Consider the following 19,780-nt stretch of genomic DNA (forward strand, 5'->3'; position numbering starts at 1 on the left):
ATATTTTTTCTTAAAAAAGAAAGGCTATTAATTATTGATAAATTATTTACAAAGACGTGTGCCAAACAATCTCACGAGATGAATTTTCATCATGATAAAAGTTCCCACGAGGCGAGATGGTCGGTGTCACCATTAGTTGTTGTACGACTACCCACACTGACCTCCACAAACCAAGTCCAAAATGACGTAAAACATGAATTTGAGGCACTAACTTATTTAGATGAATGATAGAATTGAGAATCCGAAAGATATATAATTTACTGATGTTCTAAATTGTTGGTGAATCTTTACACCATGGTCGAGGAGTCAGCACAGCTGAGTCCAATCCTGAATGTGTAAGATCGCCCACACGAAGACTCGGGCAGCGGAAGTGCGCGTCGAGTTGGGTTGAGTTATGAGTCTTGCAGCCTGCTTCTTCGTCGCCAACCCCTGCACATAAGTCGAGGTCAGGAGAGGGATTTCCTGACTCGATCCCTCTGAAGCTCAAGTTAGCATTGAGTGGAATGAGAGTAAGTTGAATGTGCGAAAAGACGTCCCTTAACGCGAGCCAAGTGGTGGGTTTTTATACCTGTATATGGGGGTTGATCGTACCTAGTTCATTAATGACCACCAACCCCTTAAGCGGCTAGCCTATATCTTCCATGTGGAGGCCGGTTGGCAGAGTTTTCTTTATAAACACACCCCCCCCAACCCCCCCCCCCCCCCCCCCCCCCCCATTCCGCTAGTTCTTACTCATTCATTCCTATGCTCCGACTCCCTTCATTGTTTTCCTTGGATGGTTAGCAGTTCAGGTCGATCGGGATGTCTTTTTCCTCTTCCTTTTCTTCATATGGATAATTAGGTTCTGAGGTTGCAGCGTCAAACTCAAGTAGCTCGACCTCTACCCACTTCGTGAAGTAATCTACCCCAACAATGAGGAACCTTCATTGTCCTGAGGTTAGGGGGAAGGGGCTGAGGAGATCCATGCCCCACTACACAAAGGGTCATGCGTAGTCAACCAGGGTTAATGGGACCGTGGGTTGATGCTGTGCCCGAGCATGCTTTTGGCATTATGGGCATCATTGTACATAAGTCGTGGCATCCCGACATATGATTGGCTAGTAATAGCCTTGTCAAAGGATTTTGAAGGCTAGCGTTCAGCTACCAATATGCTCTCCGCAGATTCTCTCATGGACCTCAACTAAAATTGCTTGGGCCTCATCGGGGGCCATGCACCTCGATAATGGCTAGGTGAATGACCTTCAATGGAGTCGTCTGTTCATCTTGCAATACCATGCTTATGTTCGTCGAGCCGTTGGGAGGCAGCCTTGTCGGTCGGCAGCATTCCATCCTTCTTGTAGCAGAGGATCTCCTCTATCGAATTTGGAATCACATCGATTTCAGCAACATCCTTGGCTGCGATGGTTCGGGAAGGGAGTTGCTTGACCTTCAAATGAGATGGTTGTGCATCTGCTTGCATGTTTTGTGCCCAAGGAACCCTTGTCACCGTAAAGTATTGGAAGCGACCGACCGACGAGTTGTCTTGCCTACGATAAGTATTTTGACATAGTTGTCTTGAGCCTCATAGTCCTCATTGATGCGACCGACCACCAATTGTGAGTTAATGAAAACCTCGATGCTTCTTACTTAGAGCTCCAGTGCTATTCTAAGCCTAGACAAGAGCACTTCGTACTCAGTTTCGTTGTTAGTAGCTTTAAATCCGATGTGAAGTGTGTGTCTATACTGTTAGCCATCAGGTCCCTTTAGAACGAGTCTGGCTCCCCCTCTTTCAGCGTTTGCTGAGCCATCCACATGTAGAGTCCATCGTTACTCGGCATGCATGCCGTTATTATCTTCGGGAGGGGTTAACGTCAAGATGAAGTTAGCGATGGCTTGAGCTTTGATGGTCGTCCTTGGGATGTATTGTAAATCAAATTCTCCGAGCTCTACCAACCATTTGAGCATCTGCCCTGGTATGTCAAATTTTGATAGAATCTACCTTAGCGGTTGGTCGGTGACTACCTGGATCGAGTGGGCTTGGAAATACGAGTGCAACTTTCGGGCAATCTATACAAGCGCCAAAGCTACCTTCTCAATTGGTTGATATCGTGCCTCGGGTCTTTTAGGATGTGGCTCATATAGTAGATTAGTTGTTGTGCCACATAATCCTCCTAGGTTAGGACAGAACTAACTGCATGTTCAGATGCCATGAGGTAGAGGCTGAGCGATTCATTCGAAGCGACCAAGGCGAGTCGGGGTAGTTAGGCGAGATATTCCTCTTCACATTTCGAGGTCCCCCTGAAGTCCTTTGGGCTCTTCAGAGCTTGGAAAAATGGCTGGCAGTTGTTCGATGATCAAGACAAGAATCAGGTGAGAGCAGTAAGTCTCTCAGTCAAGCGTTGTAACTTCTTTACTGAGTGGGGGGATTACATGTTGATGATGGCTCAAACCTTCTCGGGGTTGGCATCTATCCCCCTTTGGTGGATGATAAATTCGAGAAATTTTCTCATGCGGATATTGAAGGCACACTTGGCAGGGTTGAGGCGTATGTTGAACTTCTTGATCATCTTGAACGCCTCAGTCAAATCCGCTAGGTGAGTTCGAGTGAACTTGCTTTTCACGATCATGTCATCGACATAAACCTCCATGTTTCTCCTGATCTAGTGAGCGAACATCTTTTTCACTATTCTTTGGTATGTCACCCTGACATTCTTTAACCTAAATGACATGACCTTGTAGTAGTAGACTCAGTGTGTGATGAAGGCAATATGTTCCTAGTCCTCGGGGGCCATTTTGATTTGATTGTTTTCCGAGAAGGCATCCATGAATGAAAGAAGCTCATGCCTCGAGGTTGCATTGACCAGTTGGTCGATCCTTGGGAGCGGATAACAATCCTTTGGGCTTGCTTGGTTAAGGTTGATGTAGTCAACGCATATTATCCAGCTTTTATTAGGTTTTTTAACGAGGACTATATTTGATAACCAATGAGGTTATTTCGCCTCGGCTATGAATCCCGCCAACTGCTCTACTTCATCGCTTACTATCTTTTGTCAGTCAGGAGCCAACTTTTGTGACTTCTACTTCCCTAGTCGTGCTTGGGGATAGATGTTTAGGTAATGTTATGCCACTCTTCGATCAATTCAGGGCATGTCTTCTGGGGACCAAGAAAAGACGTCAACATTTTCAGTCAGAAAGTTGATGAGTTGTACTCGTTCTTCCTCTGAGAGTTTCGACTCGATCTTCATGATCTTGTCGGGTCGATTCCTATCTAGTGGAACCTGTAGGGTATGTTCGGTTGGTTCGGGATGCAGTGATGGTTTTGCGGTGTCCCGAGGGTCGGTGATGGGCTGCTTGTGCTTTCGTTTCTTAGGTAGTGTGATGGTCGCCATGTAACATTGTCTTGATTCCTGAGGGTCGCTCCGCACCTCCCTGATCCCGACTTGAGTTGGGAACTTCATCGCCCGATGGTAGGTAGAGATGACAGTTTTGAATTTGTTGAGGGTCGGGTGGCCCAGGATGCCGTTATACACCAAGGGGAGCTCCATAACCATAAAAGTCACCATGACAATCTTGGATCTTGGCTCTTCCCCCAAGGTAACTCACAAAATGATAGTGTCGAGGGGCAAGATGGAGTCTCCCATGAACCCAGTGAGCACCGATGGCATCGGAGTAAGGTCTTCTTTGGCTAGGCCAAGTTTTTGGAAGGCATCGAAGTACAGGATGTCAGTGGAATTCCTAGTGTCCACCATGATCCTTTTGACCCGAGCATTAGCAATCCTGACCGAGATCACTAATTCGTCGTCATGGTCAGGTTGCTCAGTTTCTCCCATCGGGAAGGTGATCTCGGGCTCCTACTGTTGTATAGGGCACTTTTCTATAGCTACTCAGGCATAAGCCTTCCGTCCCGATGTGCTATCTCCTCCCAAGGCTGGCTCGCCTATGATTACGTCGATCTGCTTCTCAACGGGACCCAAGGGGTGCAGAGAGGATTCTTATGGCCTTCTGATGTAGTGTCCAAGGTGTCCTCGACGGATGAGCTCCTCGATTTGGTTTTTTGAAGTCATGACATTCCTTGGTATCATGACCATAGTCACAATGAAATTGATAGTATTTTGAGTGATTTTTTAGTTCCCGAGGGGTCTTCATCGGGTTGGGCACTCTTAAGAGCCCTCTCTCTCTGATCTGGAGGAATATTTCTATTATGGATGAATTCAATGGTGGGAGAGAGGGTTTCGGGAGTGATAGGTTGGATCAATCAAGCCCTCTTCTTGGCAGCCCTGGAACCTACCCTCGGGATGACTCTACGCAGGGCCTCTTGTGCTCTTTACGCCTTCCCACCACCAACGCCTCGGTAACTATGTACTAATTTGTGCATTGAAGTATCTTGGGGACGGACTGTAACATCCCCCATTTTTAAAAATTTAGTAAAAGGTTTGTTTGTAAAAATAAGGATTATTTAATAATTATTTTATAATTAAATGATATTATATTAAAGGTTTATGGCTAGGGACCTAAGAGTAAATATTAGAAGTTTGATATAATTTATGAAAGATTCAGATTTAAGTTAGAAAAAAAAAATATATATATATAGTGGACATGTGTCACTAACTAACATAAGGTTGGTGCCACTTATCTTTGCTCTAAAGATGACACCTAGCCCCTTTCATGCATGCATGACACCTTGCAACTTTTGTATTAGCCAAAAAACCTAAATAATTAGATGAAAGGTTAAAGAAAACAAACCTGAAGAGTTGCAGCCAACGTGAGTTTGAGAGAAGAAGAAGAAGAAGAAGAAGAAAAGCTTGAGGTTTTTCATCAATTTTCTCACATTTGGGATTCAAATAATTTGAAGGCAAGTGTTCTAACCCAATACTACAGTAACCTTAATCTCTGTTTTCATTTTTATTCTGTAAAATTTGAAAGATTTCAACTGGGAACCAGACCTTCTTTCGTTTTGATATAAAGTTATGAATCTGTAATTTTTCGGTAATCTGACCTCTATGCAATGTTTCGGTCATAACATTTTGTAATAAACTCTGATTTAGACAAAACCTATTCCATTTGAAAGTAGACAAGAAAATCTTTATTTTGATATAAAGATCGAATGATTTGGAGTTTAAATTCCTACTAAGACTTCTATTTAAATTAACCCTACAGATTCTGCAAAACAGGGACCGAAATTTCTGACCTCTTGTTGCTTAACTACTTATAACTTTCTGTTGTGAACTCAGATTCATACAAAGTATGTTTTATTCGAAGCTAGACTCAAAATGCTTTCTGTATATACCTGATTTGAAATTTTTGGAGTACAATTGCTAACTGAAACATCTGCTTTCATCGACCCTATGGATTCAGTAAAACAGAGCTAATATTTTCAGACCTTTCGCTGCGAAATTATCTGTAACTCCCGGTTGTAAATTCCAAATCTTGTAAAACTTGATTTTCATAAAACTAGATTGACAAAGCTTTCTAATGACACATATTTTGTATAAATTGGAGCATAATTGGTTATCCAAATAGTTCATACAATGTTCCTATCAAATTCTGCCAGAATCGAGCTTTGGTCGATTTCGGCTTTCCTTGTTACTTTCCTTTGGAAATCGATTTTGGCAAAAACTCTTACTTCAATTAAGCTTTACATTATTATCTTAAATTCCTGTATACTTTAGTCCTTTATTTATTTGTATATCTGTAGCTATCATCTAAAGTTCATGTTTGCATCGTAATTCGGCACATGCATCCCATTGTTCCGCATTTGCTTTTGAAATGTGCCTCTTCCAGTTTCATTTCGTTGGCCATTGTATTCACCTAACTTTCTTATTTCAATTGAGCTATATGTGATTTCTTGAAATCCTTGTATGCTCTTGCTTTTGCTTCCTTTCAAATCTGAATATACTTGTGAAAGATTATTGCTTACTTCGGATTGACTCGTAAAGGCACATGTACGCTTTGTTATTCCGCGTGTGCTTCCGATATATGCTGCTTATTGTTAAAACTGCCCTCTTGTACTCTGGTGTGTGGGATTGTCTGGACCCTTGCCAGAAATGGTAAAGGATATGCGCTTGTTGCCCGCTATGTGGGATCCCGCTATGTGGGATATGCGCTTGTTGCCCGCTATGTGGGTATATGCTTAGAGCCTGCGATGCTCTGCCGGCCCCCTATGACTTCACTCAGACGTGGGTGGATGGAGCTCCCAGACGTGGGAGACTTATGTTTGGTGGTCATTCAGAAATGGATGGACCATATTATGTTATGATCCCACTTCACCTTCTATGTGTTTGATATGATATCCAAAGCTTTGGCTATGTTTCTATGCATGCTTTGGATAAGAATGAAATGAATGCATCGTCATGTGACATTTGAGCTTCTATTCATGTTTTGTTCTTTGATATATTTCCGAAATATTATAAGTCTTTGTTATACTTTGAAAACTACCATATGTCATCGATATGCTCTTTATGCCAATGATATGCTCCAATTACCTTTCCTCGATTGTATGAATAAAACGTGCTTCGAACGATATGATATTGTAATTCTGCATTCAAACAAAACATGCTACTGTTTCATCCTGTATCTCTGCTTTGTATTTTGATACCTCATTTGTTTGAAAACTGTCCTCTTTGCTATGGATATGTTAGTCATTTGCTGAGCTTTATATGCTCACCCCGTTGCTATATAAATTTTTCAGGATAGCTTATCGCTCACTAAAATGTGTAAATTGGATTGAGGCAGTGGAAGACTAGAAGATTTTGGGGCAAATATTTTGTACTTGATAGGTTGATGTTGTATAAGTTCTTTTTGGGTGTAATGAAATATCAATGACAAATCTAGATTGATGTATCTTGTAAATATTTGAAATGTATCTCTTACGTCAGGATTTTGGAAATGTTAAGTCTAAACTGTGTACTGATATAAACATGTAGTACATGTTAGCTTTGTGATTGCATTAATTGCAGCGCTTATGGATTTATGATATAGTTATGGTTTAGTTAAGTTGAGTTTTGGATTTTAAGAATCATCTAGTGACATGATGTATGATTATAAACTGCATAGGTTTTGTGAATTGTGGATTGTAGAGGTGAATGACTTGAATGTTTTTCTTAGTGACCTCAAATGTGTGATTGGATCCTGGATTGTTTGTTGAATTAAATATTATTAATCTTGAATTAGGTTCACACCTCCTAAACGAGAATTAAATTCGGGGGGCGTGACACGGACATCGCTGGCCATTCAACCAGTGACCAAAAGAATCTAGACGATCACAGACCCATAAAAAATGTCTGCATTAACAGAGAAGGGTGAGCATCAAGGACTCCTTGGGTCAAAGTAGCAAAATGGGCGATGAAATGGGAGAGAAGCTTATCATCTTTCTGGTTGAGGCCAAGGAGCATGGCTGTAGATGGCTTTGGCCATATGCTGGCAAGGAAGTTAAGCTCAAACTCTTTGACCAACTGGGCGAAGGATACAACCGAGGTTGGCCTTAGTTGGTTGTACCACATCCGAGCTGGGCCTCAGAGAGTAGTAGAAAATGCTCGACACATTAGGGCGTCCGAAATGTCATACATGGTCATATGGACTCAAAATGCAATAGCATGTTCCGCTGGGTCGGAGCTGCCATCATAGGCTTTGAGCATGGGAAGTCGAAAGCTTTGCAGGACGGGCTTGTCCTAGACCTCCTATACAAAAGGTGACCACCCCCCAGGAGAACCTCTCTGAGCTCTTCCTTGGACTTGTGAAACTCCCTTTGGACTTCATCAAGATGCTAATTAACCGAGTGTAGTTGAGCCTAGAGGGAGTCCGCCAAGTTGGATGACAACACGTTAAGGTCGAGAGCACTATGCTTGGGTATTAGCCTTGGATTTTTTGATAGCTCCTCGGGCGATGGGTTAATGTTCACCGCAATGGGCTATGGAGGGGCCAACGGTGACATAGGGACAGGAGCTGGCAGTTGCTGTTAGGGAAGTTGAGCTAATGTTGACTCTTGGGCGAGCTGAGGAACTAAAGGGATGATGATATGCATCATCTTTGCCAAAGCTTGAACTTGGTGAGTGAGGCTAAGGAATGCCTCAACCGAGATGGCAGGCTACCCCATGTTGGTCTCGGGAGGTGACAACCCGGGGTCATTGAACAACCGCCATTAGCGACTTGGGGTCGTGGTTGAGTTGTTTCCTTCTAGGCTTGGAGGAAGCAGGGGCTGTCCTCCAAACTCGAAGGTCGGGTGTGGCTCTTCTTCGGGACACTCTCCCGGGTTGTTCAGTTAGGGGTGCTCTTGCGATATCGAGCCCTCCTTCTAGCGCTAAAAATGTTAGTAAATCTTTATGTCATGGTCGAGGAGTCAACACGGCTCGATCCGATCCCGGATGTACAAAGTCCCCCATACAGAGACTCGGGCAACAAAAGTATGCATCGAGTCGAGTTGAGCTATGAGTCTTATAGCTTGGTTCTTTGTCACCAGCCCTTGCACATAGGTTGAGGTCAGGAGGGGGATTTCCCGACTTGACCCCTCCGAAGCTCAAGTTAGCCTTGAGTTGAATGTGCGAAAAGTCCTCCCTTGGCGCTGGCTAGGTGGTGGGTTTTTATACCTGAACATAAGGGTCGGTTGTACCTAGTTTGTTAATAACTGCCGACCCCTTAAGCAGCCAGCCCATATCTTTTGTGCGGACACCGATTGACCTACTCGGATCGACACCGAGCGATGTCATCCCGAGCTTTCTGAGACAGCTTCATACTCAACAGCGCCATCCCAAACTTTCCGAGAGTAACTCTGTACTATGTGGTGCAAGTTGCATGGCCTTGTACGACATGAGAGGATGGTTGTGCTATCGTGGCTGCTGTCAAAGGATGCCCTATCATAAACCATTGACTCTTTTGAAGTCCTCCTGACAATTCAGGCTTGTTGCAAAACATAGGGAACGACCAACAATTGTTTCCTTCACTTTCAATCCTTTAGGATGAATCCATATTATGCATGTTCGGAGTTGAGCAAAATAAGTTCCAAAATTTAAGTAAATCATAAATTCATACTTTACATATTCTTTTATTTCTACTGTGAAAATTGAAAGTAATATATATATATATATGTATATATATATATATATGTATATATATGTATGTATGTATATATATATATACATATATATATATACATACATACATATATATATATATATACATACATATATATATATATATACCGTAATTAATTCTACTGTTCTTTCGTATATTAAACGTGAGACGTCTTAACCCATCACTCCTACTCGCCCTGCGATTGGAGACAAGAGGGCCCGACGCGGGACCCACAATGCAGGTGAATACGCCACAGGAAAAAAGGAAAAACATTTATTATTTATTATGGGGTTCGGCTGATCTGCCTCGGCTTAGACACCACCCAGGGAAGCAGCGCCGTTCCATCAACTGCCAATCGCAGGCGCCAACCATAGCCGAACCGGCCCCGTAGGAGCGCCCTTTCAACCAACGGGAAGAAGCCGTTCCCTGCTTTGTGGCTGTTGTACACCTGTAGCCATAGCTGGGTGGGCCAGGAAGGCCGCACGCAAACCATTTCCTCATTTGTCCGTATAAATGTTCTGTGCGCACTTTGCATCTCTTCGTCTGACTCAACTCTTTATGGCAATTACACCGTATATTTTTGTTGCATAGAATTATTCTATGCAACCATTTGTATAGGGTAAATGATTAGGACAAAGGTTTGTAGGAAAAGACATTTTTTCGGGGTGTCTCAAGACAACGCATAAAGAGCTGACAAAAATAAAAATCACGGAACGGAGCTCAGAATCATTCACCCACAACAGAGTTCTTTGTCCATTCACTTTCTTTTAGCAGTGGGTCCCGTTTCACTGTAGTGACGTGTCGAAATATGAAAGATCTAGACCTGTTGGGTACTGAGTTTCGAGTCGGTGTAGGAAAAGGTTATATGCCGTTTACTCGAGCAATACATTTTCTACCGTGATATCCGTATACCCATATGGCGATTGGCGATCGCGTGGGCCAACGTGAACCAGTTAGCTGCGGCCGTGTTCGGGTAGCCGAGACGCGGGTAACTTTCGAATTTTTTATGGGGGTTTGTTTATTCGTAATAAATGGAGAAAATAATTGTGCGGTATAAAGAAGCTGCGCTCCGTCCCGTCAAAATGGGAGGCGGAGAGAGGAAGCGCCCGGGAGACTTATCGAATCGTGGAGTCTCCCTTGTCTGTATCTCATCTGGGTTCGAGCCGGCGATTGGGTTTGAATCGGGGTGAGGACAGCGGTGATCGTCAGCGGGCGTGGCAGAGGGGGTGATCATCGGATTGGGAGATGGACGGGCTGGGCGGCGGCGGGTCCTTGCGGAAGAGCATATCCGGGAGCAGCGTCTCCGGAAGGAAGAAGGCACCGGAGAACGGGAGCGCGGAAGTTGGCCGGCGGACTTCCATAACTCGCCCACCGTGCGTATCTTGTCCCTTGTTTCTGATGAAAATTCCTCTTGGTCGATTCGATTTCTTGCGTCGATTTGGAATCTTCAGTAGATATTGAACCCTGGTTTGGGTTTGTCATCGGGATTTAGATGACTCTGGACCTAGGAAACGATTTCTCTGTTGCTGTGTTTCTTTTGTTATGCTTTCTTCTTTCAGGAATTAAAATATTGTTGTTACTTGAATGCTCAAAGAACGAAATCAATGTGCTTTTCTTGTAAATTAAAGCCTTTATTCTTTCTGCCTATTGTAGCTTGAAATTACTAGTAAGGGTGACTTCAGATCTATTTTTCCGTGGTTCGTTGCATCTATTATGCGTATAACTCAATGTTCTTATTATGCAAAATGCATGGTTATTGCTGCTGTCAGAATCAGCTTGGAGGAGGGCGTTAAAGATATGTAAGGGGTGTCCCTGACCTGCAGATATGTTTGTGTATTGGATGAGGATAGGAGTCCATGGGGAGTTCATCTGATAATTGATGGGGAATTCTAATTCCCTTCTTATCTGCAAAAATTTTGTAACCAAAGTCCTATTTGAAAATTTGCACCAGTTTTTCAATTCCACTAAAGATCATCAAATTTGAAATCAGACCACTTCATGATTAAATTCAGCTAATTAACAAATTCTGACATGGTTAATGACCACATGCTAAATTTTTTATTTTAGTGGTGCCAAATAAATAGAACTTTTCCTTGGTATCAAACTACAGTGTGGTTGATTTTTTTCTTCATATTATATTTGTAATCTTAAGTTCAGGTAATTTGTCAAGATTCTAAAGAATACTTTCCCTAAATAGAAGTATTAAGCCATAGGTCAATCATATTTTAAGTTGAGTAGCAGTTCCCTACTTCTAAAATTCTTAACTTTTGGATGCTAGTTGGTGGCTGTTCTAGGGAAACAAATGAGGCTTTCTAAAATTCACTATCAATGGAGATTTTTCATCCAAAATTATTGATTTGTGCTTGTTCAGACAATTGATTAAACCATTTTGATGTTGCCCTTGATAGACATTTAGACACCTGATTTTTGTGACTTGGGGATTTCCCTACCTGTCTTCCTAACCAGGAGCATTGGATTTGGCAACATAAATACGTAGGGGTCAACGTTTTACTTATACTACATATCAACTTTGGGAGTCCTAACCAGGAGCATACACTACGTATCAACTTTGGGGTTCCTAACCACGAGCATAGCTTTTGGTAACAGAAGTAGGTTAGGTGCAATTCTTTACTTATACTGCATATCAACTTTGGGAGTTCTAATTATCAGAAGTAAATAAATTTTTTAGATTAACTTCTTTTACATTTTACATTTTTTTTTCTCGATCACCTTGTTAGTAACTCATTTATGATAGAAATTAAATCTATTTCGTAATTTTTATTGTAGGCTTTTAAATACTTATATTTCTTTCTAACAACATTTTATACTAAATGAGTATGCACAAAAATGTAGGAAAATGCAGTGTGGAAATTTCCTTGCACGAGCAAAGAGCATAAAACCACACTCTTCATTTTTCATGTCATAATCCTTGATCACTTAGTGCCCTTTTTACTCTAGTATGAAGGCGAAACCATAGTGCAGGTGATTAACAAAAGATATTCTAATGTTGAATTTTCATACCCAACATGTTGGTAGGCCTTTCTGAATTTCTATGATGCACTTCCTCTAGCTTAACAGTGCAAAAATGTATTGGAGAATATTAATCAAATTACATGTGCTGTTACTGTCATTGATCTATTGAATGGACTGTTTCTGTTTGTTGCTAACTACTTCTAGATATTGTTTCTACATTCTATTTCTACATGCTTCCGTCATGGTACTGTCTTAACTTTGATCCCTGGTTGCAGCACTACAAGTGGAGAGAGAACTGTAAAAAGATTACGATTGTCTAAGGCCTTAACAATTCCTGAAAGTACAACTGTCTATGAAGCTTGCCGTCGGATGGCTGCACGACGGGTTGATGCTGTGTTGTTGACGGACTCGAATGCATTACTTTGTGGAATTCTAACAGACAAGGTTCTTCTACATTATGCTTGATTTCTTTTTATGACCAAGTCAAGGTGTTGGAACTCATATTGTTGGTGTTTTTGCTAAAATTGTTTAACTGCAGGATATAACGACAAGAGTCATTGCTCGAGAGCTAAAGCTGGAAGAAACTCCAGTGTCAAAAGTGATGACTCGAAATCCTTTATTCGTCCTTTCAGACACACTGGCAGTGGAAGCATTGCAGAAGATGGTACAAGGTATGTAATTTTGGAAACTTATGGGCATCTCCATCTCTCTATATTGTAAGTTATTATTACAACTTCAACCTTGGGACTTGTAGGGAAGTTCAGACATCTTCCGGTTGTGGAAAATGGTGAAGTCATTGCTTTGCTTGACATAGCAAAATGTCTATATGATGCAATAGCAAGAATGGAAAGGGCAGCTGAAAAGGGAAAGGCCATTGCAGCTGCTGTTGAAGGGGTGGAAAAACATTGGGGTACATCTATTTCTGGTGTGTGGTTTCATTACATCATAGTAATTGGATATTTTTCTCATGACTCTCAGAAAAAACACTTATTGTTCTACTATGATTATTATATCTTTATCTCTTTCCCTAAAGAAACTATAGTTTTATTTGTTTCTAAACTCTTCATTTTTTCTTTATAAGCAGTTGGCCTAATAACTTTTAAGATCTTTTCTGTAGGTCCTAATACATTTATAGAAACTCTTCGAGAGCGGATGTTTAGACCATCTTTATCAACCATCATTCAAGAGAATTCAAAGTAGGTAATATTCTCTTTTGGAATTTACATTCTTATGCATGACAAGATATGACTCTGGCTTGTTAGTATCCCAGTGATATTTAGGATTGGAGCAAATAAATATGTTTACAGTTGGTTGATGGTGGAATCTTTTCCTAGGGTTGTGACGATATCACCAACTGATTCAGTGTTAACTGCAACAAAGAAGATGCTTGAGCTGAAAATAAGTTCAGCAGTTATAACAGTTGAAAAAAAGCCTCAGGGGATTCTGACGTATGTTGCAACTAATTTTAAAAATCTTATCTCATTTTGCCTCTTCTGCTAAACTTTTTCCTTTTCCCTTCATTTATTTTTATCAGTTCAAGAGACATTTTAATGCGTCTAGTTACCCAGAATCTTTCTCCAGAGTCCACCCCAGTGGAAAAGGTATCTCGTTGGCCACATATTTCTTTTTATTGTTGCTTAAATTTCTACCGCAGTTGCTTTCTTGTTTAGTTGATTTTGTAGCAAGTTCATACATCTCAAGGTATCCCCTAGTTGCATGGAAAAAAGATGGAAGTGGATTTTCTACCCAAAAAAGCCTTTTCCATCAAAAAATAAACAAATTGTTCGGGTTATAGGTTAGGAATATTGATTTCTTTTTTCCCTTTCGTGTTTGGAATACTGGGCAAGAATACACGAGGTTTTCTTCTTTGCAAATGATATGTTGAGAAGCCCTAGGAAGAAGTATGTGGAGTATTATTTTGGTTTATGGACATACATCTTGAAAATGAAATCATGACTTTTCCTAGAAATATGGAAATCAGTTTATCCCTTTTTCAGTTTTTATTAAACAAACACAAAAAGAACAGTCTTGAAGAAAAACTGTTTGAAGTTTCCTTGCAATTATACACGTAGTAGAAAAAGGAAATAACCTAAGAAAGGTTGTAGCACAAAAATAGTTGTGTGGACTCAGTTTATCTTTTTATTGTGATCTTCAGCCATTTTAAAGTTTACCAATGAAGTAGATCCTTTGTTCTATCAATTTACACTTGTTTTACTTGAACATATTAGACATACACAGCTTAAGTATATCATTCTTATGTAGGTGCTAAGTGGGCTGGTTCCATGTCACATACTGTGGATCCAGATTCTGTTGAAGCCTTTTTTGCACTCTAGCATTGCAAATTGAAAATAATTTCTTCTTCAGCTTCAGTTCTGATTCAGTTAATATACATGTTGGTGAAGGATATGAAAATAATGAGATACAAAACATAGCCAGTGGTTTGCAGGATGATCTCGAAACCCCCTAAATTCAGGAAATCAACTGAAACTCCTTGGAAACCCTTCTATCTAAATGAATATCAGCCAATCCAAATAAATCCTGTACAACTTTGATTGATTCTGCCAGTAAGTTATGGCCACAGAAGTCCATCTGACCCATATGATTCATTTCAAAAGTTAACCAATCTTCCCTTTTATAGGTTGATCTCAACTGCCCTTTCATGGTTGATCTCTTCTGAGCTTGGGCTGAGATCCATTCTGGTCAATACTGATTATCCAACTGCTATTGTTGATCCTGAACAATAACAATTAGAGCAGATAGCAGACTTTAGCATGGCATAAACTTAAGAGGATGATGATAAACAACATTATATATTCGAGAATTTTAAGATTATTCAGGTAATAAAATTGGTGAGAGTGAGCAGTATATAGTGCCAATAGACCTTGGTTATGTCTAGAAGAATATGGAACTAAAACAACAGAGTTTATTACATTGTTATGCCAGTTCTATAAAATGAAACAACACAAGGGAAATTAAATAACTGAAGCATTTTTATCTAATATTTTTTAAATTTCAAATATGAAAAGTGTGTTGCCTAATGCATGAGGCTCCAAGAAGTTTATTATCTGGTGAAAGTTAATTTGCTTAGCCTTATCCCTTCAAGAAGAGAGGCCTTATTTGTTTCTCAATCCCTTTGATATAGGTTGCAAAGGGGCAACCTTAACCTTGTCCAGAGCCAAGGCTGTTTATTTGTGAACATTTTATTTTTTTTAACATATTTATAGAGAACACATTATTAAGTCAGGTTGATATAGTATGCTGGTGACTGGGCCACCATATGTAATGTATACAACAATTTGTGGTTCTCTATTTCCTGACATTTATAACATGTAATCTAATATAAATTACCAAATTTAAGTCCAGATATGTAGTATACAATCAGGTAAAACAGTGATAGAGTTTGAAAGTAAAAAAGGAAAACAATCATGCCTAAATGAACAGCGCAATCTATTTCTGGATTTTTATTGCATTTATGAGCTTATTGTACTCATAATTAAGAACTAGATAAGTATAATTCTAAGAGATACATGCTAGACTCCATAACATGTCTATTATGTGTGACAATAAGAAAAAGAGATAACAAATGAACAATGATCTGCATTTTTTGTCATCTGCACATGCTTGAGCTGCTGATCCTTGCATTATCCGTTTGTGGGTTGAGGCTTTGCGACCATGACATATATGCATAACCATGATGTCATGTGTATGGACAAGATGTTTAGTCATTTGGGCTTTCTTTTCTTTTCCTTTTCTCCAGAGATGTTGACACATAGCTTGATTTTTTTCCCCAAAACTTGTTGTTCGAGATATTCAAATTGGATATTTGAGTTGTAGCATTTTTCAGATGATTATACATACATGATCAGATAATTATACATATACCTTAGCCCAAGAAATCTTTAAAGCTTGTTTCAATTATCTGGACAGTCTTTTCTCTTTAAAAGATGCAATTAAACAATTTGCAAAATATCTATAACATTTTCCCCTATCATATTCCTGTAGCAGTGCTAGTAATAGCATAAATTATGTAAACTTGATTGTCTTTTGTCTGTTTCACTGATTTTATATGTTTAGCAGTAAGTCTGATTTGCTATCGAAGTATTCATACAATCATTTTTTTGTTACCTTATGTTTCTTGATGTGACTTCTCAAGACCATATGTACTGATTTTATACATTCAGGTCATGACTGCAAATCCTGAATGTGGGACAATTGACACGCCAATTCTTGATGCTCTACATACCATGCATGATGGGAAATTTTTGCACCTACCTGTTGTAGACAGAGGTATATTTACCCACAAGAAAATGCAAATTATTCTTCTTGACTGTTACTCATGATTTGTGCCTGCAACAGATGGGAACATTGTCACAGTTGTTGACGTTATACATATTGCTCATGCTGCAATAGCTACCGTAAGTCATTGATGTACCTTTTGAGCTATTCCATATCTAGATGCGCTTGACCTTTTTTTGTCTACTTTATCTCGCTTGCAAGTTTTATACTTATTACTGACTTGATGATGGAGAAGAATTTGCAGTTTGGTGTCTTAGTCTCATTATAATTGCCTGCTGTCTTAGAAGATGAATATATCATGCTCCAGGAAATTGGAAGCAATGGGCAGGTACAACCAAGGTTCGCCGTGCCACGGTGTACTGTCTAGTACGGACGGTATGTACCAGTCCGACAAAGGATTGGTACAGGCGGTACATACTAGTTTGTTGGTATGCCTCACTATTCCATGTGTTGAGACATCAGTACAGCTCGGTATGTACCATACCGATAGCTAGTCAGTACACCGCTATGGACCGATAAGGCGAATCATGGGTACAACTTCTATTTTTTTTAAAAATGGCACTTGATTTTAAGTATTCATGGATTTTTAATCCATATTTTTGTGTGTGTTGGAAGCGATTATACCTATTTAATGGAATGAGCTAGAGACAATTCATATGGGTAGATAATCTGCAGCATAGATTCTATTAACATTTTTTTTTCTAAAGCACAGCAGACATTAAGTTGGCTGATATCCAGTGTGTTACATGGTAATAGTTCCAGCTCAGTGAAAAATCGAAGGTCCTACTTCATTAGTTGGTTCGGTTGTAAGTCCTTCTCATTCATGTATCAGGGAAATCCCTCAATGTAAAAGTGTATGCAACTGTAGGGGTGCAACTATTAGGTATATTTACATTCCTGATACTTATTTAAAGATGTAGTCACAGATAACCAGACCTTCCCTGCCCCAGTTTATTCAGAAATCATCTGTAGTGGGTGTAACCACTAGAGATTTATTCCAGTTTCTTGGTAGTCGTCATACTGTGAAGCACTAAAACATGTCAGCAGATTGGGCTTTTGAACCATTTCCTTATAAGCACTAAAACATGCTTGGGTGCCAGCAGATCTGCTTAAGGATGTGTTTCATCAATTATTTATTGTTGCTTCTAAGTTGATTCTTGATCATACATGCAGGCAGGAAGCAGCAGTGGTGCAGGAAATGAAACAGCAAGTGCCATGATGCAGAAATTCTGGGATTCTGCTTTGTCCTTAGGACCCTTGGATGATGATGATGATTCTCGAAGGTTTGCATGCTTCTATCTACCTGATTATTGTCATTCAGTCTTTATTCGTCATTAGCATCCATAGATCAGTGTGCTACTGGTATTTCAGTGAAGGGTCTATGAAAGTGGCATCAGAGGCCACAGATACAGTAAGATCTGCCTTCTATCCACCTTCAGGCTTATCTACGACCTTTGGTTTCAAGCTTGAGGACAAACAGGGCAGAATGCATAGATTTAACTGCGGTATGCACCCTGATCAAATTTCATTTTTATCAGTCTGCCTTCAAAAACTAATTACTAAATTCCATGTTGCACAATGCAGAAACACAGAGCTTGACGGACCTTATCACTTGCATACTCCAGAGGGTTGGCGATGATATCGATAGAAATCATCTTCCGCAGATACTTGTAAATAACTAACTGTTTGACTTCAAATTGGAATCCATGTACCTTTTAGCAAGCTATTTTTGGCATGTATACTTCTACCTAACATAATTTCTTGATGATGTTATGTAGTATGAAGACGAGGACCACGACAAAGTTATCCTTGCATCAGACAGTGACCTTGCAGCAGCAGTGGACCATGCTAGGCAAGCTGGTTGGAAGGTAATATCATATATGACTGTAACTTGCTTTGTGTTTGACACTGGTGAATGACTACATATTAACTAGAACCCAAGTTTAGAATGACCAAAACTGGGAGTGCAACAGATCAGGTGCTCATGATGATTTCTTTCTGTTCTGCAGAGCTTAAGGTTGCATTTAGATTACTCGGGTTCGGGTCACAGGAAGAAGGGTCGTGGATCGGGATCGGCAGGCTTAGAGCATGCGCACAAGGATGCATGGGCAGCTGCATACAGCACAGTCGCCGCTGGAGCAGCACTAATTGCTGGTATTGGAGTTATGGCATACTTGAAAAGATCAGCATCATAGATAGATCAGTCCCCATTCCAAACATTCTATTGCAATAATACATTTCACCGACAATTTTATCGAAAGAGTGAGCTTGGCAGTGTATAAATAAGTCTTCCATGACCTGTAAGGCGCATACGTACTTGCCTATTTTTTATCCTCAGCACACATGAAATCTTTGAGAATGTGTCACAAATCTCATTCTTTTCTTTGCCTTTCTATAATAGTATTTTGTTATTGTATCGAACGTAGACGTTACGATGCTGATATGGGGCCGAAGTTTGCTTTAAGGTCGAGGCAATGATTAGTGTATGGTCATATTTTTTGACCATATCGACGGCTTGCCAAATCATCATCGGTCTATCAAATCGAGTTGGATGTTCTTAGGGCGGGTTAGACCTGATCGATTACTAACCTAATGGTGATGGCGGGATTTGATCTCCTCGGGCGTCTTTAAAGGCCCCTGTTCCTCGTGGCCATCTGAGGGCCGCTTCCGTCCTCCCCGCTCCTCTTGATGTCTCCGCCGTTGATGGACTCGGCGAAGAAGCTTGGTGTCGAGATCCATGGCGATTGGCAACGCCCAGCCTGGTTCCATCACCGCTCGTCAGCGCAGGGCCAAGTAAGGAAGTTCTCTTCTTGGAACCCTAGCTGCGTTCTCATTTGTTGAATTATGGGATTGCGCAAAGTTCCGATCTTTTCTGTACTTGTTTGTTGGTTAATTTCTACGGAGAATCATGGTGGTGATGCTATGAACATTTTAGGAAGCATCTTTTGTTAGCAAATAAAAAAGAGAAAACACTTGTGATGTTTCACATTGTATTTGTTTAGCTTGTAAAGCTTCATTCACAAATTAAACAAGTTGATGGTGGTCGAAGACTGGTGTTGCGGATGTTAGGAGCCAAGAACTTACCATCATAAACTTGATATGTCTGTGTATTTTAGGTAGGGAACCTAGAATTAATTATGTGTTGATTTGACCATGGCTGGTTTTGGCTGTGAATCACAAAGGTTAACTGTGACCAAGGTAGTATTGGTTCTTGAGAATGAGGGCTTAGGTAATAGTATTATCTTTCTTTTTTTTAAGAAATAAACAAGAACTTGTTTAAGTAGTTATCATAAAGGAATTCTTGTCACAACGACTGTTTTTGTAACATAATGGTTCCTCAGGTTGGCTTATCTATTGTATTTGTGGGTGATATTATTGGATGGCCTAGTTAGTGTGTCAGCAATAACATCAGCCTTATCAGACACGTAATTATAGAGCAATAATAGGTCAACTAAATCTACGTTAC

At 40.3% G+C, this 19,780-nt stretch overlaps 1 protein-coding gene across 2 annotated transcripts; it reads left to right on the top strand.

Moving 5' to 3' along the window:
- The first annotated feature begins 10,135 nt into the window (after positions 1 to 10,135).
- On the top strand, positions 10,136 to 18,697 carry LOC135617795 (CBS domain-containing protein CBSCBSPB1-like). Of its 2 annotated transcripts, none has more exons than XM_065118417.1 (14): positions 10,136 to 10,418; positions 12,294 to 12,462; positions 12,557 to 12,689; positions 12,773 to 12,943; positions 13,136 to 13,214; positions 13,353 to 13,466; positions 13,553 to 13,619; positions 16,200 to 16,305; positions 16,375 to 16,433; positions 17,488 to 17,597; positions 17,686 to 17,819; positions 17,899 to 17,984; positions 18,093 to 18,182; positions 18,324 to 18,697. In XM_065118417.1, the coding sequence occupies exons 1-14, from the start codon at positions 10,291 to 10,293 to the stop codon at positions 18,507 to 18,509; spliced, it is 1,632 nt and encodes a 543-aa protein (XP_064974489.1). In that variant the 5' UTR covers positions 10,136 to 10,290; the 3' UTR covers positions 18,510 to 18,697. The 2 variants fall into 2 exon arrangements, with proteins under 2 accessions (XP_064974489.1, XP_064974490.1); XM_065118418.1 differs by having other exon boundaries at positions 12,773 to 12,928.
- Positions 18,698 to 19,780: the final 1,083 nt, after the last annotated feature.

The sequence above is a fragment of the Musa acuminata genome, chromosome BXJ2-7 (assembly GCF_036884655.1).
Source record: "Musa acuminata AAA Group cultivar baxijiao chromosome BXJ2-7, Cavendish_Baxijiao_AAA, whole genome shotgun sequence".
Classification (NCBI taxonomy): domain Eukaryota; kingdom Viridiplantae; phylum Streptophyta; class Magnoliopsida; order Zingiberales; family Musaceae; genus Musa; species Musa acuminata.